Source organism: Lepidochelys kempii, chromosome 18 (assembly GCF_965140265.1).
Source record: "Lepidochelys kempii isolate rLepKem1 chromosome 18, rLepKem1.hap2, whole genome shotgun sequence".
Classification (NCBI taxonomy): Eukaryota; Metazoa; Chordata; order Testudines; family Cheloniidae; genus Lepidochelys; species Lepidochelys kempii.
In genome coordinates this window covers 20,034,486-20,056,800 of record NC_133273.1, presented here as the reverse complement: position 1 = coordinate 20,056,800, position 22,315 = coordinate 20,034,486, and the positions used below count along the sequence as shown (strand labels likewise).

The 22,315-nt window shown below is 43.5% G+C and overlaps 1 protein-coding gene across 1 annotated transcript in view; it reads right to left on the bottom strand.

The window, feature by feature from the left end:
- Positions 1 to 22,315, bottom strand: part of PLCH2 (phospholipase C eta 2) — a 109,023-nt gene that overhangs the window by 36,247 nt on the left and 50,461 nt on the right. Inside the window, exons 10-12 of the mRNA XM_073316846.1 lie at positions 17,616 to 17,723; positions 13,573 to 13,731; positions 678 to 770 (exon numbers count right to left, since the gene is read on the bottom strand). Of these exons, the coding sequence (XP_073172947.1) occupies positions 678 to 770; positions 13,573 to 13,731; positions 17,616 to 17,723 (360 nt within the window). The remainder of the gene's footprint in view (positions 1 to 677; positions 771 to 13,572; positions 13,732 to 17,615; positions 17,724 to 22,315) is intronic.

The following is a 22,315-nucleotide window of genomic DNA, read 5'->3' as shown; positions in this document are numbered from 1 at the left end:
CCAAGAAGGCCAATGACATTTTGGGATGTATAAGTAGGGGCATTGCCAGCAGATCGAGGGACGTGATCGTTCCCCTCTATTCGACATTGGTGAGGCCTCATCTGGAGTACTGTGTCCAGTTTTGGGCCCCACACTACAAGAAGGATGTGGAAAAATTGGAAAGCATCCAGCGGAGGACAACAAAAATGATTCGGGGACTGGAACACATGACTTATGAGGAGAGGCTGAGGGAACTGGGATTGTTTAGTCTGCGGAAGAGAAGAATGATGGGGGATTTCATAGCTGCTTTCAACTACCTGAAAGGGGGTTCCAAAGAGGATGGATCTAGACTGTTCTCAGTGGTAGCAGATGACAGAACAAGGAGTAATGGTCTCAAGTTGCAGTGGGGTAGGTTTAGGTTGGAAATTAGGAAAAACTTTTTCACTAGGAGGGTGGTGAAACACTGGAATGCGTTACCTAGGGAGGTGGTGGAATCTCCTTCCTTTGAGGTTTTTAAGGTCAGTCTTGACAAAGCCCTGGCTGGGATGATTTAGTTGAGGTTGGTCCTGCTTTGAGCAGGGGATTGGACTAGATGACCTCCTGAGGTCCCTTCCAACGCTGATATTCTATGATTTTATGATCTGGGAGCTCAGTGCTTCTTCTGCTATCCAGTGCAAGTTATCTGTTGAGAGACTAACCTTGCGTTTGGAAAAGCTGCCCATCAGCGATCGGCTGTACCGTTTGTTGGTGCTTGAGTCTTCTCCAGATTCCACGTCATCCTCAGGTTTGTTCTACAGGAAGAAGAGAGCAAGAGAGAGAGAGACTATGAAAGGATAGCAGACAGGACAGCAGTGCTGCAGAGAACCACACTGAAATACAACCAGAAGTTTGAAAAATCCCTCCTAAAACCTCAGCATAACTCAGACTGATACCAACATCTCCCCTACCAGTTCAACGCAAGACCTTTGAAGTCAGCAGCATGATCTTATTAACTGCTCTTTTCCACTGGTATAGTCACAATCCATGGTCACTTTCACAAGAACCACATAAAGTACCCATGCACCAGTCTATGGTAACTTTATTACATTGTCCATTGTGGCAAAAATTTGGTGACAAACTATGTGTCATGCATCAATATTTGATTGTTTTGCAAGGCAGATACTGATGGGAGTTACTTCTCTCACAATAGCTGAGCTGTCTACTCTTTAGGATTAATAGGATCAGGTCAAACAATTCTGCTTATTGTTTGAGTGGCTGTATTATTGCTCGGATGTGTAATGATAGGATACCTCACAGTAAGAAAGAGAAAAGACTTCTTAGGACTCTAAAGGGAGGTTCTTCACTGAGGCCACTGGATGTAGACAAGAACCTGGGGTTCTCTGTCTCCCTGATTGGCTCAACACAGCCTGTTCTCCCTAGTGCAGTCCCTACAGGGACTTGCCTAGCCCTGACCTGGACTACACTCCACGATACATTACGAAAACAGCTAGGTTTAAAAGTATGCACAAACTCAAGCCCCAGCAAGACTTGGGAAGCAGAGTTCTGTTTCTAAACCTAGTTTAGCTTTAGTTCCAAGATGCTTGCTAAGTAACCTGTCTAGAACATTTCTAATTTGCATGTAACAACCTTCCCTAAGCCCTTTGTGGCTAATGATAAACTCTAAAGTGGCAGTGCTTCAAGTTCATGCAATTTAGTTAGTGGGCTGAGTACACTTTTATACATAACTGTTATTATAAAATTAAAAATGTGAAACAAGAGAATAGACACTTTTTTTCCTTACACTAAAACCCCCAAATTTTTAAATGCACTTTACAGTGGAACACAAATTCTGTTTGCTCAAAAGAAAAAAAGTCACCAGTGTATATGTCACGCCCCAGTTGCTCTGTGCTGGAGCCAGAAAAAAAGCCCTGTGTCTCCGACAATGCTGCTCACCTGGCAGCGTCATTAACTGTGTGCATTCAGCTATGGAAGCCAAAGTCATTAATAAACAATTTATACAGAAAGCTAGTAAAATCCAACAAAGTAGATTGCTAAACACCTTTTCCTCCATAGTCCCAATTTGCATTTCCAAAGACTGCCACACTCCATTATTCATGTGCAATGACAGATTATCCTCCTGTATCCAGCATTCACTATACAAATTGCTAATAAAAATATCTCACCCTTAAAAGCAGAAAGAGACCTCTAAATGGACATCAACAGGAGAGACATTTTTCTTCATAAATAGCTTTTACATAAACAACTCAAAGTACCAACAAAGACCCATGACAAACATTACAGCAGAGGGAAACATGCTTTTCCTTTTTATTTTCTTAATATTCTCAGTCAGAAGCAAATCTTGGAGTGTTATAAAAGTGGAACAACTCCCGTGGAGTACCTCTGGATTTATAACCATCCAAGAGCAGACTCTGTCCCGTCTCTGGCTGCAGACAAAAAGAAACCAAACAGCACAGGTAGGTAAAAGTGCAGTTAAATAGTATAAGCAGGCTTGCTGGCATATCTTTGGCCAATGAAGATAGCGGACATTAATATCCTGAGGCTGAAATAGGGAGGATATGCCTTAGGGACATTAATATTGGTCCCTACATGTTACGTCACATGACTGAAATTTGACAGGACTCCACTATATTAAGTAAAGGTTGGGAGCCCCACGCCACAGCCTTGTCTTTGCTTCGTTCTGTCATTTCCAGTACATATTTTGCTGCTCCTGATACACATAGCCCCACTGTTCAGGGGTCCCTCTAGTGCAGCAATGATCATGGCAGCAAACCAAGGGTGTCATGATGAGCACAAGGAGAAAGATGGCGACAGGCAGGAACGATCCTCAGGTGTCTGTTTGATTTAACCAACATTTGCTGGTTTGGTTTATTTCACTAGTAAAAAACTGGTATATACCAGTTAAAACCTAAAGCTTACACTGTGCATTAGACCCATCTGCTGTGGTCAGCAAAGCGCTTTCACATCCAACACAATGCCAACCAAACAGCTTTCCAAAACCGAGAGGGGATAAACTTTGCTGGATAACCCAAAGAAACCCGCGGTGCCCTGCAACCAACTGAAGAAATCTAAAATGCTCCAAGTCATATGGAAAAATCCTACAGAACTGAGTAGTGATGAAGCCAATAGGGTTGATCTAGAACTATAAAAATGAATATAAAATTTCAAATGTAAGCCTGGAGCGTTCTATAGCATGGAGAGAATTCTTTAGAAAGCTTCACAACCCCTCATAGAACAGCTATTTTCTATTAAAATCTACAGGATTGTTCCCTATAGAGAGGCTTAGACTATCCTCACTCTTAATGCAGCACACAATAGAGTTTTCCAGGCTAAGAAAGCTTTGCACCTCTAGAGGGCAACGGTTCTACACACAGAAAGCTATGCCACTTCCTGAACGGTCATTGATAGTGTGAGGGATGAGGTGTGGGTGGACGGGACCATAATTTTAAAAAATAAATGTCAAAAAAAGAAGATCTAGGTGGGTGAGGTAACATCTTTTACTGGACCAACTTCTGTCGGTGAGAGAGACAAGCTTTTGAGCCACACAGAGCTATTCTTCATGGCTGGGAGATGTACTCAGAGTGTCATGGTAGAACAGATTATTTAGCATAAGTAGTTAACACATATTTCAAGGGACCATTCACGGTGAAGTGACACATTAACACCACTTGTGTAGCTTGAAAGCTTGTATCTTTCATCAGGTTTCAGAGTAGCAGCCGTGTTCATCTGTACCCGCAAAAAGAAAAGGAGTACTTGTGGCGCCTTAGCGACTAACAAATTTATTTGAGCATAAGCTTTCGTGAGCTACAGCTCACTTCATCGGATGCACCACTGCATGCATCTGATGAAGTGGGTTTTAGCCCACGAAAGCTTATGCTCAAATAAATTTGTTAGTCTCTAAGGTGCCACAAGTACTCTTTATTTTTCATCAGCAGAAGTTTCTCCAATAAAAGATACCTCACCCACCTTTCAAAGTGGTAGCCGTGTAGTCTGTATCAGCAAAAAGAATGAGGAGTACTTGTGGCACCTTAAAGACTAACAAATTTATTTGGGCATAAGCTTTCGTGGGCTAAAACCCACTTCATCAGATGCATGCAGTGGAAAATACAGTAGGAAGACATATTATATATATATTTTTATACACACACACACACACACACACACACACAGAGAACATGAAAAAATGGGGGTTGCCATACCAACTCTAACAAGACTAATCAGTTAAGGTGGGCTATTATCAGGAGGAGGAAAAAAAAACTTTTGTTGTGATAATCAGGATGGCCCATTTCAAACAGTTGACAAGAAGGTGTGAGTAACAGTAGGAAAAAAAGAATGAGGAGTACAAGTACTCCTCGTTTTTTTTGCTGATACAGACTAACACTGCTACCACTCTGAAACCTGTCAGTAGGGGAAAAATTAGCATGGGGAAATAGTTTTCAGTTTGTGTAATGACCCATTCTCTCCCAGTCTTTATTCAAGCCTAATTTAATGGTGTCCAGTTTACAATTTAATTCCAGTTCTGCAGTTTCTTGTTGGAATCTGTTTTTGAAGTTTTGTTGTTGAAGAATTGCGACTTTTAGGTCTGTCTCTAATATCCTGGGATCAACCCTGCTACAACAACACTGCAAACAAAAAAAGAAGGTATCCAGTTCCTGGGATAGCCTCTCTTAGGTCTGACCCACATTAACTTTCAAGAATCTCTCTCCTCTTTAAAAAGCCAAGACATCACATCCCTTCCATACACAGCTACTGCATTTTTAGAACAGAGAGAACATCTATCCTACATATATTGGCAAATTTGGGGTTTGAACTACTTAAATGGTTTTCTTCTTTAAAATTAAAAAGCACGTTTAAAAATGGCTATTTCTAGTTATTAAATATTTATTAAGATCTCTTTAATAACTTACAAAAGCATATTACAGAACTGCATTATTTATAAATAGTTGATTCCTGACTATCTGTCAGAGCAGGTGTAGATGTTGTTAAAATAAATGCTCGTGTTCACTGAACACACGGAGACAGGCTGTTTAACCATGTTATACAACTGCAGACAGCTGACAAATCAATAGTGATCTGACCTAGCCGAGAACAGGGGGTCAAGTCTGGAATCAAAAGCAACTGAAAATTCTAGAGCCCAAGCTAAAGTTAATTATCTCTACTCAGTGGGGGGTTCTTGGGTGCCACCACAAATAGAACTCGATCATAGTCTTTGGTTCACTGGCAATTTCAAAAACAATTAAAAAAAATTAGTTTAGGGTTGAGCCAAAAGGAACATTTTTCTTCAAAATTTTCAACAAAAAAAAATCATTTTGGGTCAAAGAACGTTCCAACAAAACCAAAATGTTTCATTTTGATTTCAACCATTTTTAGATATTTTTGATTTTTTTAAAATAAAATTAAGAGAAATGTTGAAATAAAAACTTGTTCTGAACCCAAAAATTGAAACATTTTGTTTAGAAAATGTTGAAATGAAATATTTTGATTATTTTAGACTATTTTTCTCAGGATTCTTTTGACCAAAACCATTTGGCAGAATCGGCATGAATTTACTAAGTGTTCCAGTGGCACCCTAACTGCTAAAAAGGCTCACCCAGCTCTAGCCACAATTATTCAGAGTCTCTGTAAGAGCATCATCTAGGCTCCCTGCTCCTGCAAATTGCGATGTTTCCAGGATCAGGATAATTTTTCCATGCCAGGGGAAGAGGTCTTGGAAATTGCACAGAGTCCACAGAACACAGGATCTGAGAGCCCAGCCCCACTCCAAAAGGCGGGTGGCAGGAAGCCAGGCCCCCCAGAGCGCTTGCTCTCATTGCTCAGTCAGGAAGCATTAGTGGTTACAAATAAGGTCTGTCAAATGTTTTCAAATCCCCCAACAACGTAACGTCAGGGCAAGACTCTCAAGCCAGACTTGGCAGCTTTGTGTGTGCCTCGAACCGTCGCAATCTCAAAGGAGTAATTCTCTTGTCTTTGACAAAAAGAACCAGTCAGGACAGAGCAGGATGGTCAGTCCTGAAGGCTTGGGAGTTCCCTCACACAACGGTTCATCAACAACTGCAGGGTGACAGGCAAACCGTGCAGGTTCTGAACTCTGATTGAAGTCCCTAAAACATTTGGATGTTTATCCCAGTGCTTGGGCCCCTTGGGACATGAGAGAGTTTTCTACGTGAGAATGAATGGCAGAAAAGGTAGAGACGGTGCTTCTATTTACCCTCCTGCATGACACCACAACATGCAGATGCAGCAAGGTTAAAATCTGATGGGAGAGGAAATACCCCTGTCCAGTGCTATGAGCTAGCCTGTGAAATTCACTGCCACAACACACTCTGGCGGCTCAAGAGTTTAACAGCTTAACCATCCCCACACACACTATTCTTCTAATTCTGGAAACACAAACTAATCTCTTTAAAACAAGTCCATCTGTGTACCTTTATCATAACAGACAATTCACCAGAACAGCCTCTTCCACAGTATTTCTGCCTTTTCCTGCCTCTCTCAGTGTTTCAGCACTTCCATTTCCAAATAGCACTAGAAAGGGCAGCCTAAAGCGAGGAGGAGAAAAGGTGACGGGGACGGGTCACAGAAGCTCATGTTTCAGGTGAAGGGCTGACTTGGGTTAATCTGTACTGCCTTGCTCATCCCTAGCTGGAGAATTTTTCAACTTTGTCAATTCCTACCAGGTTCTGTGCAAGTTCTTCCTCTATTTATTTCCAGTGGGGTGGCTCACCAAGGGTGTGCCTCAGTCTTACAGACCAGCCTAGAGCTGATTCCAGCCCGTAGCGTCCAAATTGCCAGACAGGATATCGCAGTAGAAAAGTTTATGCAAGCAAAACACAGAGAGGCACAGGAATACCTCAGTGGCCTTAAAACAAAGGAGCTAAATGAGCATTGCATACAGATCCTAGTGTAAGATAAGTGCCTCTGATGAACGGAGTGAAAAACGTTAAATAAAAGTCATTTACCATAAGGTCAGCAAGATCAAGCCATGACGTCAGTAGGGTGTAAGGAACCTGCTATTCATGTCCTCAAGGGTTTCTAGACCAAAATGGCAATGTTTCCTATGTCAGATGAAACAAGTCATTTCACATGCACACTTTTGGACAGAGATGTGGGAGGAAAGAAATTATTTTCTTCCCTTCATTCGTGAATTAGATTTAAGACAGTTAGAAATTTCTTCCTCCGAGACAAGAACCGCAGGATGAAGATTAAATCTGGAATGGAGAGGTTTCAAAGGTGGAGGAGGGGCTTTGGGATGGAGTCTCAAACTCGTTCCTTTCTATCGAAAGGATCCCAGAGAAGAAGGATGGTCTTGATTGCAGCTCATGAAACTGAGCTCATTTCCTAGATCTGTCACAAACTCACTGTGTGACCTTGGGGAAAAAAAGTCACTTGATCCCTCTGTGCCTCAGTTTCCACATCGGTAAATGGGGATAATAATCCTGCCTCTCTCTGTCTTGTCTATTTAGATTGGAAAGTCTCAGGGCAGGAACAATCGCTTCCTGCCGCAAGGGAAGTGGCTCAGCTTCAGCAGTGATGGATTATACTGTAGCTTCATCAGTGCTCCTGGCCTCAGGTTGACACAGTCAATTCAACTCTAATTTCCACCTGAGGTTCGGCGGCTGCTGCTGCCGCAATAGATAAATTATACCAATGGGCAAGGTGATGGGACATCTCCCTTCGTCACCACTTCATACCGTCAGCCTTTTACTTCTCTCTCCAAAGTGTCCCATCGAAGCTGGGCAAATAAGTTATTCTGTTTCATGGAGGATTTTGATATTTTGAAATTTGGCTTTGTTCTGATTCAGGACAAAGCCCCAGACTTTAGATGTTCTCCATGAACGGGACTGGAACCCTGGAGCCAAGGGGGTCTGCCTGGCACGCTGCCCCACACCTTGGAAGCCCTGAGAGTGCAGGCTGCTGAGGAGCTAGGATCCTGGGAGCATGGTTTCCAGCTCCCTGGCATCCCACCAGGTGGGCTGCTGAGAAACCAGGCAAGCGAGCGGGCTGGAAATGAGACAAGGCTCCACTGAAATCCTGCCTGGGGTCGGTCAGAACTTCATTGAAATCAAACTATTTCCATGAAATGTTTCACGTCTGGCGTTCTCAGACGGAAAATGTTCCTTCAGAATCTCCAACCAACTTCCTGCTTCCCATGTCTGTATTGTGGGTCCTGTCTCCCATGAGTCACAGCCAGCCTAGGGAGCCTACTGACACCCTCGGACAGCCAAGATTCAGATCCCAGCTCTAAACTTGGAGCACATCTCTCCCTTTACTTACTCCACTGCCAAGAACAGTTTTCCAGAAACAGGGATGTATTGAATAGTAAAGATCATATTCAACCCCTAATCCAGTGAAAACTGGAGCTAGAGGGAGGATTAAATGTTCCATCCCGGGGGCACAGAAAGCCATTGCTCCACATCTGAACAGCTTTGTCTTCCGCTGCCGAGAAAGGGGAAGAAGAGGTTTGCAACCATTTGATGTGAAGCCGCAGCAGCAGAACAGCGCAGTGCTGCCTCCTGCAAAGCTGCAGACCCAAAATATTTACTCTGCAAGTCTCCTCCTGCCGGAATGCGGCTCCTGGTTTATGGGCTATTGTTATTTAGCATTATGTAACGCATGATCCCATTTGTGCAAATCAGTACCGAGGCCTCTAAGCGCTTGAATGTTTAAATGACTGCCGCTGTATCTCTGCAGGCTGAGCCCTTCTGCCCCGTTCCCAGCGCTGCGCCTCATCCCGAGACTGAATTATGTGCTGGAACAAGGCCATCGGTAGCAGCTGCCCTTCGAAGTAGAGGCAATTCCCCCCTCCCCTCTTTATACATAGGACTGAAGCGGTGCAAAAAGCAATGAATTAATTTGTCCATTGTGCCTTCCATAAATAGCATTCAACAATTTTAGGGGTCTGCAAATGAAAAGGGGGTCAAAAAAAAAAGGGGGTTGAAAACTGTTGCGTTAGAAGCATTACGTCTCCCCATTGCATTAGCAGCACAAACTCTGATCTGACCAGCACACAAAATGTGAGACCATTTTTTCTTCCCTCTCCTTTGACAAGGAAATCTCCAGCCACCCAGCAAAGTGGCAGAGATTGCTCACAACAGCCTCATCCGTAAAAACTACAGGCAGAGCTTCCAAAAGTGTGCACACAGCACCCCCATCTATTTTCCATAAGCCAAAGCCTGAGTGGAGGACGGCATTTATCGGTGCAAATCATTTTTCTCCATTACTCGCCAGCTCTGGGCCAGGCTGTTAGCGCAAACCCAGTGCCCTTTCCTCATCTTTCTTCTTTAATGAGACAACCTGGCAACATTTTATTTATATCCTTTTTATAAAGCTGGATTGGCTTTGCCATGCGCACTGCCATTTACAGATACCAACCCTTCAACAAAACTCAACCTGGCCCGCCTCTTTCTCCCAGCCCCTCCCAGAAATGGCTGTGAGCAGTTTGCCACCTTCTACCCCTGAACACAAGTTTCCAATAACAATGGGGTTTTTGAATGAAATTAACTCTATAGCTCTCTCTCCCCCCGGCCCCCTCTCTGCCCAGGGAAACATATTCCCTGTTTCCTACCTGGTGCAGTGGCAAGGGCTGTGTGTGTGCCAAAAAGTGATATTAATGGTTCATTACAGGAAAACGAAAGGCTTTGCATGCCTCACTGCACTCAAAGCATCTGATGGCGCATGCTAAACGGTGACGGTGGATGTGGACTGACAAATATTTATTATGATTAAGGGGAAAGCCAAATAGTGCCATTAACGCTTCAAGCTAAATTAGCAACATGCGGTAAAACTGATTCCCCGCCATCATTTAGGATTAACCGTGATTATGTGCCTGACTCCATCATCGTAGAAAGCCTCCCAAATAATAAAACATGGACTTACAAACAAAAGCCCCCTCAGACTGCTGCTGTGTCTGCTGAAATGTACTCCATGCCCCTCGCAAAGCCAGAGAACCCTCTTTGCCCAGTGACACGAGTATTTCAAAGGTGGGTCTCATAAGAACTCAAGTGACAATGCGCTTGGCACCACATGAAACAGAACCGGGTTTCAGGCAGAGACGGGAACACTGATCGTAAAGAATCATAGAATATCAGGGTTGGAAGGGACCTCAGGAGGTCATCTAGTCCAACCCCCTGCTCAAAGCAGGACCAATCTCCAATATTTGCCCCAGATCCCAAACGGCCCCCTCAAGGATTGAACCCACAACCCTGGGTTTAGCAGGCCAATGCTAAAGCCTCAGAGTGCTTTCCTTATGCAAGTCGCCACACCTTTTACATTACTGAAAAGCAGCTATGGATGTACTGAGTGAGGTGCAGAAGGGACAGGCACTATGCATGCTTCCTCTATGCTTTTCTAGCAACTGCACCTGCATTCCCTCAGCTTTGCCAGTCCCGTACTCCAGTGCAGCTGATTTGCGGCTCTTCCTGCCTCAATGATCGTGAGCAACCAGATCCCTGCTATTTTAGTCTCAAACAGGGCTGCCTGCTCTATGGCAATTCTGTGATGGGCACAGGTGTGAAATAGGACGAGACAAAAGATTCTTTCACTTGGGACTTGTGGACATTTTCGCTGCAGTCATTGCCACAGCAACCGTCTGTGCTGCCACGGAATGATAGGACTGACTCCAACTGCAGGTTCCGATGCAGAACCCAGCTTGCCCAGTGGGGTCCACGTTGGACCGAACTCCCCAGCAGCCGGATCGCTGAAGTCTTCAAGAAGCAGAGATCCTGTTTCCATGACAGGAAAGCAAAGTATAGGAAAGCAGGATCGAAATATCACCCCCTGGGATTTAACATCCCTCAGTTTTTATTCCTCATGACACTGACATGAAAACAGGGCCATTACTGCCTAGCAATCCCATGTAACCCAGCTTCCTCTTGCTCCAAATGCATCACAGTTCTTCTGTTTGAAACTGCAGCCTTCTCCGCATCAGCCCTCTCTGCAGCCACATGCAGAGCAGCCTGCTCTGCTAAGTGGTTGAAGCACAGGAGCCAGGAGATCTGGCTTTCTGCTTCAGACTCTGCCCCAGACTTCTCTTAGAACCAGCCAGCATTGTGCCTTGTTTCCCCATCTGCAAACTGGAGATGGGATTTACCAGCATAACATGTGGGCTATGAAGATTTATTCGTTAACAGTTGCAAAGGGCTTTGAGATCTATGGATGGAAAGCACTAGGGAAGGCAAAGTATTATCATTATAGCAGTCAACAGACAGAGCCTGCTAAGGAACAAAAGGAGCTCTTTGCAACAGAATGTCCCCATGCACCAAAGCAGAAAGCCACCACCCAGGAACTGAAATACCAGAGTATGACACAAGCACCGAGCTGCATTAAATAGAAGGGTATTCAGAGCTCTCCGGGCAGCTTCAGCAGACTAAACAACATGTAGGTGTCCCTATTTACAAACAAAGCATGCTGTTACTCTAAAAATACAGCCCAGTGGATCTCAGCATGGTTTCCGCTACTAATACAACTCACACTAATAAAAAAACAGCCACTTCCACTCTCCCTGCATTTGGCAGCTCAGCCAGGTGTGCCTCACAGGGTATGGCTGCACAGCAGGCTTAACCCCAGGCTCTCACCTCGGTTTTAGCCCAACACCCTACTGTCCACACACAAAACCCATAAATCCAGGCTTATCTGAGCTCACTCGCTCATTTGGGGGTATAGCTTAGAGTTGAGCAGGACAGGCTCATGCTGCAAAGAAGATAGATTGCAGAGCTTCAGTTTTGATAGATCTCCAATGCCATCCCAGGCCTGTATTTTCCCACTCTTCCACCTACTTACTTCCCAATCACCTCCTATGTACTGGAAGGTTCCTGTTGGTTTATATACAGAGTGTCAAGGCTGCTTTAGACTTACATGCAAGAGACCAAGGGGCTGTGGGGTAGAGAGAGACAGAGAGAGAGAGACCGGCTGTTTTGGGAATGATATCTGCCAATTATAACAAACTCTCGACCTACTGCAGATAGCTCCTTCACGGGCATATGGAAGGACATGCAGGATGGAAATACTATAGGCCTTTCTGATGACTCACTCCGAAGAGCCTGGCTACTTCCATGTCATTAACTGGAGACAGTCAGAAAAAGAGATTCATTGAAGTTTTTACTTCTCCCAATTTCCCATAGTTAATTTAATTAACTTAGGGTCAATCAGAGAAGTAAACCACAGTGATTTCCATGCAACTTAATTGCATGATTAAGGACACCAGAACAAACATTAATAGAAATCTCCCAAGCAAGCTGGCTCTCTAGAACTCCTCGGTGTTGCCAACTCCTGACATGTTATTGCAAGTTGGTCTGTAAAGGCCCAGCTCCCAGAGTCATGTGATTAGACGAGACTCTCCACCTTCATTAATAAAATATAAGTTTTTAGATCTCATGATTGCACAGAGAAGCTGGATAATGTGAATCATAAAGGCTCAAAACCAGAAGGCAAATAAAAAGAAACTCAAAAGTATTAAAAAAATTCATGACTTGGGGCAGGGGAGAAGGCCAACACCTGATTTTTGAATGCTCGAGGGTTCCGATATGGTTTCTTTCCAATTTCTGACCCCAAGTGCTTTGAGATCAGCAGTTTTGTTTTTTTTTAAAAAAAGGGTAGGTTTGGCCTTATTCGCCACAGGTTTTGGGGTGGTGGGGGTTCAACCATTGTTAATTAATATGGTTTATTATTCCCCCTCGCTGAAGTCGAACTAGAACTGGAGTTTTGCCATGGATTTCAAATGAGAGCAGGCTTTAGCTGCCGGTTCTTTAAATTCCCACGATGAGATGTCTTTGCATACACACAGAGTGACTCCAGTCTATATTTAGCATTGCATATGGTGAAGTTCAACACCGCGTACTCAACATGAGGCACAAATTTGTTACATCGCCAGCAAGGATATCTCCCTTGCACACAGCAGCCACTGCAGCGCACACTCAGAGAGGAAACAAGGGATTCCAGTGGGACTTGGAGTCAACAGCTGGGATATTATAAGCCTTTCCATGGTCTTGTCTGCTGCAGAAAGCACCACAGAACTATAATTCTGCAAAATTAATATTCAATTGGGCACTCAGGGCTCCCATGCAGCCAGCATTTTTAATACGGAAAAGTATCAATCACAGTAATCTATACTTTAAAAAAAAAAAAAGTTTCATGATTTATACGTTGAGATCAACACACATTGGAATTCATCCAAATTAAAAGTCATACTGGTTATTATAGTAACACACCTTCTTCGGGCTAAAGGACTATTGGGTTTTAAAAGGAAAGAACAAGACACACTTATTAAGCCAAAAAAGGGAAAGGGGGCACAGCTGAGGGCCTAAAGTTAGGCTTCTAAATCCACATCCAAGCGCACAAATAGAAGAGACTTAATTTAATAAAGGGGTTGGGCATGCTCCAATCCCATGGGTGTCATGAGTTGCAGGTTCTCAGCACCCATAAGCCAAGTCCTTTCAATTTGGGAGTCTTAATGTGTGTTTAGAAGCCTACCTTTAAGCACGCAGCTCTGTAGACTTTGTTATTCTTAATATTTATTATACTAATGTACATCAGGGGAAGAGAGAGAAAAATGAAAAGTCAACTCTGTTATGGGCGGAGAAAGACAAAAAAGATTTTCACCTTCTTGATGTCTGACTTTTGGCTGAGTTTCCCAGATGGTGGCAGAGTGGCGACTGTAAAATTGTTTGGATCTTCACAGTCACGGATTTTGGATTCCTTTATCAGCGAGTCAAGTTTCTTCTTTGCTATATTCTCTACTCGCTTCCGATTGGTGGAAGCCTATCAATGAAATGCGGTCATTAAATGAGGGCACATTTAATGTGAAATCTTCATTTCTCCAACAAGAGGCAACACAAACTAAAACTGTACATTAAGGGGGAAAAAAATAAGAAGAAAATGAGGCAAAAGAAATGGACTGAGGCTTCGTTCTAAAGGACTATTATTAACTACTGCTCTCCATGCTAATAGCCCAGCTGCCTCTTAGTTTGTACACTGTGAAATACAGTAACATTGTCAGTTATCTGCAATTATAAGAGTGCCCAGTGTTGGGCTTCACAGCAGATATGTAGGCATGTGAAGCCCTAACCTGGAGATTAGTTAGGGAGTTTAAATAGATAACCTGAAGCCACAATGGAATGAAAGTTAAACATTTTTCAAAATAAATAAACACATACATATAAATATAACAACTTCTGGTTGCGTGGAACCAAAATCGCTTGTCAGCAAGGCTGCTCATGTGGCATGGGCTTTGTTACCAAGCCATTGATGTGCTACCTGGAAATAGCTGGTATTGAGGTGATTCCTTGGAGACTTGACTAGTGCAGGCTCCATTTTGTAGTACTCATTTACAAAAACAGTCGGATCTATTTCACTATAGTGACTGCGCTTTGCCATTCTCAAGTTTTGCACACCCACAAAGGCTGAATAAAACATGGCATTTCTATTCCACATCAAGTTTGAGGGAACTTAAAGAGATCAAAACCATCAACTATTTGCTATGGAAGAGCCTGTGTCTGCAGCCACAGTGCCTGCAGGATTCAGTTGGAATGGGAGCAGCTGGTGAATCAGGACTTCCACAGTTAAAACGCAATATTTGTTGCATGTTCCTGCTCCCTTCTTCCATTCAGGCTGTTGAACGACTGAGGTGAGGAGTGGTGTAGGGGAACAGAGATGGAAACACGGTTCTCTTTTCTAGTCATGCAGTTTACATGGAGCAACTCACAACTTCAGATCTTTGGACGGTTTAAAAAAACCAAAAACCCACCACCCTCACAGATTGTGTTTGCTTAACAGGCCTTAAAATGTCCTGATTAATTCCATCAGGAAACAAGCTGTTGTTTCCCATGCTTCCCAAAGCCTCACTGTAGAGCGAGCCAGGTCGAGCAAATCTGGAATCCCAGATGTCGGCACAAGTCAGACTAAAACAAATTGTTAGTTAATGAAGACAAAGATGTAAGCAAGGCAGTGCCTACAGGGGCTTTATGGAAAGTAATGTGCCTAGCTCTAAGATGTAGCAGGGAAAGTGGAAGAGTCTCTTTATAAGGAAGAATGTCTCTTTTACTACCCTCCAGCTCTCTCTGCCTGTTTGAGGGAGGAAAACTTCCTTCTTTCAAACAGAAGCTCACCTGAAAGCTGTGTCAAAAACGGCTTGAAAAAAACCTACCAATGGGAGAGTCACAAAAGTTTGCTTTTGAACAACATCCAGAAATGTGAGCATTTACTTGAACTGTCTACTAAACGAGGCTGGAAAGCCGCGAGAACAGGCTCTTGAAACACTTCCTGGTTCCAGTAGGGATGAGGAAATGGTTCCCTTGTTGCTTTCTGATGCTGGGTGCTCCCTGGTGAGTCCAGGGAACGAAGACAAAGGCATGTGGAAAACAGGAGGGAGAAGAACAACAAGCTGCATGACCCTGGCCTATGGCAGTAGAAAGGTTCAGTTCAATTTGGGCTGAAGTCTGCAGATGTGGAGTGTTCCATTGGCTCTTATTTTATCTGATTTGCCCATCTCTAGCTGCTCCGTATACACAACCATAAAAGGCAGGGGGATTGGATTGTATAGTTCATGTGAATGTGGGACTTTTAGTACAATTTGGTTTGCCTTTCACCTCAATACCCTCCAACGATTTTTTCTTCCCTGCTCCACATGTTCATTCCTTGGTAACAGGACTGATCCCACAATGTAAAGCCCGGCAGGCTAACCTCTACCACCAGCCTAGGTGTACAGTACCTTCCACTTTGAATGGACGTAATGCCAGGCAGAGAGAGAGAGACAAAAACCATAGCAGCAAAGTGTCAAAACATTGCAGATCTCAAGATTAAGGGGAAAAAATTAAGAGTGCTACAGTAGAAATATAACCAAACAAAACCAATTCTCCTCCTTAAGATGGATTTCAAGGTCCTCCCCCGCTCCCTTCCATGCTAGCACAGCTCTAAGGAGAAGTTTCTCTTCTAGACCTAAAACAAAACAATTGCACCCATAATAGGAAAGAAGGAAATAGTCTGAAGGACAAAAATAAAGGACCGCAAATGTGACACACGTCCAAGGCAACCTTGGTTTAATGTTATTAAAGGTTTCTGCTGTCCCTTTTATATTAAGTTTCCATAAGCTGTAATGCCATACTCACTGCATGCCAGAAGATTAAGTGTCAGAAGAATTTTACTTCTAAAAAGGAAAGAATGAATAAGGTGTTCTCAGGCTGAAGTAAGCAGAAATGAACAGCTTATTTCCTTTTAACACTTTTGTACAGTTAAAGCCAACTAAGCACAGCATTCTACATATCAAAAAGTGCTCAATAAAAGGACCACAGAGCTGGGGAAATTATTCTCCAGAGAAGGCCCAGTTTGAGATGGGGTGGGAAGCATTGAAAGGGGGCTCACATTTTTTGGAAGAATACTCCACTTTGGAAGAATACAACCCACCAAGGTACCAAAGAATCTGCAAGGTGACATTTTTATCTTAAAAACACACACACACACAAAGGAAAGTTAGAAAAAAGCAACTGGACTGCTGTTACCCACTGTCATTTACCATTGATTAAGCAGCTGCAGTTCTTTTTTACAGTCTATTCTCTGACACATGGAGTGCCAAGTTTAAGAGTTTCAATGAAATTATATATAGAGAGACACACATGTAGGTATGGCTCTCTCCCACCCCCTCCACAGGGCATCTTTTTTACATTTAATATATAGACCCCGACACATGTAATGTATATTTATGGACTGATTTTTCAGAGGTTCTCACACTTGCAGCTCTCAAAAGACTTCAATGGGAGATTAAGTTGTGCAGCATTTCTGGAAATCAGATCATATACATGCATTGTACGTCTCTCTCTCACATACACACGCAGACCCACCCTTGTGGGCCTGATCTGCAGAACAACTGAGCATCCCCAACTCCAGATGAAGGTGACTGGAGCTGTAAGTGCTTAGTACCTCTGCAGGGAAGAAAGAAAAATAAACCAGATCTGTACCTATCTGGAACATTTGATACTAGAGATGGTCAGAACATTTTTGATAAAATAAAATTTCCCCAAAATGTGCAGTTTTGTCAAAGCCAAACCATTTTGTTTGGATGCAGACTGTGTCACAATGTTTTTGACAAAGAGTGAGACTCTTTTAACTTAACTCTATAGCATGGGCGAGCCAGATTCAAGTCCCTGCTCTGTCTGCATCAGAGTCATCTGGGATGAACAACTCTGTTTTGAGTCAGACATAGCAGGGACGTGAACCGGACTCTCCCACATGGAATGCCAGGCTGGTGGCCTCACAACAAGGCCACTCACCCACTCACTCACTCATGGAGGTACCTCTGCCTGAATTGAAAACCTCAGGTTTTGATACCAAAACAGACATTTAGACAATTCCGATTTTGTGAAAAATATTTGAAAGTTTAGTTTTCCTCCCAAATTCCAATGCAGATCTCCCAGATTTTGAAGCCTTGAAAAGTTGTCGTGAAACAGATTTGTCACCCTCAGGTCAGCTCTATTTCACACACACACGCACACGCACACACACACTCCTTAAAAAAAGAGTCTCACAAAGTTTGAGAACCCTATGCGCCTGAACCTAATTTCACATTCCAGACACCATATGAACTCAGCATTCATCCCACTGCAGAGGAACAGGTCAACATACATTTATATTCATGTATCTGTTTTACTTACATCTCCATTCATTAGTTTGCAGTCATCATCAATCTCATCAGCACTGTCCTCATCAGACACTTCCCCTTCCTCTGCATCATCACTAATGGTGGCTGGAAGTTTCTTGCCCTGGAAAACGAAAAGGTTTAGACAGGCAGGTCACCATGCATCTCTTGGTATGACGAGAGGAAAGTGATAATGTGCAACTGGAGACATGAGAAGGGCTGGGAGTCCAGACCGGTTTTCTGTGGTCTGTGGAGTCAGTATATCATGGGTTCAATTAAGTTTAAGGTTGTCAAGTGACCCACTCAAGAATAAGAAAGGACTCTCCTTTAGCCCATATTGTAGGGAAGAAAGGGTTCCACTCCTTGGTCCTTTTGCTGTAATTCTTGCCTTGAGTAATCCCAAGGTGGACTGAACTAATGCAAGAAACATAGTCAGGAAGGAAATGGCTATGAGGAGAGCGGATGCGAGGGGCCAGATTTTCAGAAGAGTTCAGTGTCCAGCTGCTCCAGAGGTTCTCAATGGGAGCTCATGAGCAATGAGCAGTTCTGAAGGTCTGGCAGTGAAATCTCAGTCCGAAAAGGGGACAGAATCTGTCGTTGGTGAGTGGACATGGCTTGGAAAAGCCTAGCTTCCTTCTCACATTACATATACACCTAGGAAAAGGGTTTGCACATCTATCCTGCCTGCCTAAAGGAGATACCTTCCCTTCCATTGCTGCCCATCTCCCTTTCTTTCCTCCAAACCTAGCTGCTACTGCCCCTCACAGTAGCTGCTATGAGCCACCTCAAGCCAGAGTGGAAACTCCAGATTTGATAGTATTCTTCAATGTGTGCCCCAACCTACAGAGCAAAGAAGAGGGGAATGAGCCTGAATTACAGCTTCAGGCAGTGACCTGGACAGAGGCTGGGCTTGGAGCTTTTTCAAGAAAGGGTAGAATCATGGAACCTTTCAGAGCCTTCTGGTCTAAGAGCCATCACTGCTGCTGATGAGCAGGATTTAATGGGAGTTTAAATCTCCTCGACGGATGCTTATCACCATTTGCAGTAGCTGAAATGGCAGCAAAAGGAAGAACAGGAGCTGGTGATATTATTTAAAGAGCTGAGTCGCCAGCTGCCCTGTCCATTCAGTCCACACAGGAAAGAGATTTCATTTCATTTGAAAGGGCCGTCACTGATATTTGCCAGCACAAAAGCAAACTCAGCATGTACAATTAAAGCAATTACTCTGTACAGCCCCAGCAGAAACCCTTTGACCTAGTAAGCAAATATTCACACCACCAGAACCACAGAGTGTGCCAGCCCAGTGCCCCAGCATTTCTGACTCCACCAGAATAGCAGCATGGGTAAAGTAATTCATATTGAAACTGCGGACATTTAACAGATAAGTAACGTCAGCTGCAGTGTGATTATTCCTGAAGACAGGTATTTATCGCCTGGCTGAATCAGAGCTGGGCAAGCAGCATTCATTTCTGGATCAGTTTGAGGTGAAGGCTTGGTCTGAGACCATCATGCCACTCTTTGGCAGTCCATCCTCTGCACAGAACCATTGTCTCATGAGATTCCTTGCACCTCTTTGGTATGGGGTAGGTCAGAAATGCCACAAGGAAAATTTCTTAGGGCATTTCCAGTTGGGTATGAAACTTGAAGAGAGAAGGATGTGAAGAATACAGGGGATAGAGAAATAGAGCTGTAGAAATAAGTTGCCCCAGGGTTTTCTCAAACCTCAAAGACTGGCACAAGTTTTGAGTGGGTCTCTTAATTGATTTAAGCCAGGTGGCCATCCCAATTCAGAGAGTAGATGATTGGGGCCTAGCTCATCTCAGTCCCAGGGCACTCACCACAATATCTTCACTCACCAGTGTATCTCTCCGCTTTATTCTGTGTTATATTAGGCCTGGTCTACACTTAAAAATTAGATTGACCTACCTATGTTGCTCAGGGCAAGGAAAAAATATCATGCCCTGAGACCTGAAGTTAGGTTCACCTAACCCCTTGTGTAGACGTGGCTAGACTGATGAAAGAATTCTTCTGTTGACCTAGCTACTGCCTCTCTGAGAGGTGGACTTCCTAACGTCAATGGAAAAACCCCTTCCATCGCTGTAGGATGCGTCTACTCTATGGCACTACAATAGCACAGCTGGAACCTACCCTTAATCCCATTTGTTCTGGTTTTATTCCATCTCTGAAAACGTCCTTGACATTTCCAGTGGCCCTTTTGATAGATTAGCCTTGAATAAGTTAAAAGCAGCTGAAAGTTATTTCTCGTTAGCAGGTGCCTGGGAGATGACAAGATTTGAAGAACTTGTGCTAAGTCTGACTAAGTACCTAATGGACTCTAATAGTCTTGAGATTCACCTACTGCATCTGTTATGGAGATGCCAGTGTCCTGTGCATCAGAAATGAAACCCAGACCTAGGCAGGTTAAAAGACACAAAGAAAAATCCCATCTTTGAACCATGGAACCAGTTCAAGAATATGACAGGCAACACAGGTATAGCACAGGGCACAGAGAGGTTTTAGTTAACTAATAAACCGCTGTAAAGTTATTTGGATTCCCAGGGTAAAAGAGGTGCTGAAAACCCATTATTATTCTGGACTGGAGAGAAGGAGAAAGGCTGGCAGACTGTAGTGAGGAAGGCTGTATGACTGTATTAATATTTAAACCTCCACAAACAGAAGTGATTTGGTTTTTAGTGTTTGCGTCCTGCACTCAGCACCATGTAAAATGAACCTCCCTCATGAGCTACACTGGAAACCTACCATTAAATGTTCAGAGTAGGGTGAAGAAAAATCATTTTTATTTCAACCCTTTACATTGCTATGTTTGAATTAATCTAAGAACATACATGGACTTCAGGAGACTTTGTTTTTATACATTTAGTTTTTCCAGTAAAAAGTGCAGAATGGCTGGTTTGGATGCACACCTGGAATCTACTGCCAGTCATGGCTAGCAGCCCACTGTGTCTCTGCCCTGTTACTTGCACAACACATAGATAATAGGAACTGTATATTTTTTTCACTTAGTTGATCCAAGACTGGCCCTGCCCTCCTGAGGCAAATTTTACAGGCTACATCACACATGGCATTAGCTCTTGATTGATGCTGGAAGGATTCCACAGAGATGTTGAATTTAGCTGCGGTCAAAGAGTTATTTATTTAGACAGGTAAAACCTACTTTAAGCAGCGACTATTTCAAGTGCCTTAAGGAAGAGTCATATGGAACAGCCCTGACTTTGAAAAGAACTAGGGACCGAATACAAATGCTCCTTTCAACCAGGCAATGGATGCTGCTTTGCACATCTTCATCCATCTGCACAGGTAATTCTATGTCCATGCACGAGGGGCAAAGTGCAGGGGGGGAAAACAGTCCTAGTTTGCGGAGTGGTTGGCCTAGGTGCCTCAGTGAGTGAGAGGTAGAGACAGGAGCTGACCCCAAACCTCTTCTCTGGCTCTAACATTGCTTAGACCACAAACCCTCCCTTCAATGAAGCCTTCAGTCTGCATCCCATCCCTCCACACATAGGCCACTCTTAACAGACCAGATCAGAAGCAAACTGTTTTCATGGGGGAAGGCTAAAGCACTCAGAGCCCCTCTTCAGCAAGAGAAAACATACCCCTTCTCTCACACGAGTTCCTCTGAGGGGCACCCAGGTACTCCTTAAGCTACCATAAGCAAAGGACAGAAGTTTGACCCTGGTGCTCTAATGAAGCCACAAGACCTGCCAAATTAGCACCCTTCCCTTTCATCTGGACTGTAAGAAAGCACATACAATAGACCTAAAAGTTTAGGACATTTCCAAAATGAGCCAGGACAGATTTGCAGGTAAGGTTTTCATGTCAGTGCATGCATTACTGAGCCAATAGATAACACAGGCTTCCCTGAAACAGCTACACTTCTTTATATTTAACAGGTTCTGGACTGGAAAGATTGGAGAACAGCTCTTATATTACATCAGCCTGAGTGCCGTTCATGCCAGTTAGGAACACATCCTTCTCAATGGGTCATTAGCATTAAAAGCACTTATGCGCTCCACCCCCAAGGAAGCGCAAAAGACATCAGCCAGAGTCTTGGTGCAAGAAAATACTCTTACAAACAATTTGTTAAAATAATTTACAGCATGTGCAGGTGAAGGGAACCAGGATTCTAAATCCTATAACCCTGTCATCTCTTATTTATTTCCCCCCACCAACAGATACCCAGAGGCATCAGAGTCAACATCACAAACTAACGGCCTGAAAAATGTTAGCTTGTATAAACACAAACACGCACATACAGGTGACATCTTCCAATTCACAGAAGAGCAACTTAATATCTAAGCAAGAAACCGTGATGTTTTGTGCAAATGTAAAATAAATACAGAAAGATCAAGTTTACAGTGAGAGCCAGCCGGACATATTTATCTTAATTTGGGTTAAAAACAGAACCTCCTAGTTGAGCTGAGTGAACGATGATCATTCAATTCTGATTGCCACCCCACCATACTAAAGGCAGCCAGGGGTGCAAGGACAGAGCAACAGGCACTCCATTGCTCACTGATATAAGGTGATGGGGAAAGTGCAAAGGGTTGGTATGACAAGCACATTCAGTCCTTGTTCCTACCGTCCCCACTGTTTCATCTGGGTCATCGCCTGGGTTTTTACAAGCCTTTTGAGTAATTTGAAATCTGGATCCAAGTTCTGTGACTTGAGAGCACCTCTAATGATCTGATTTAAGTG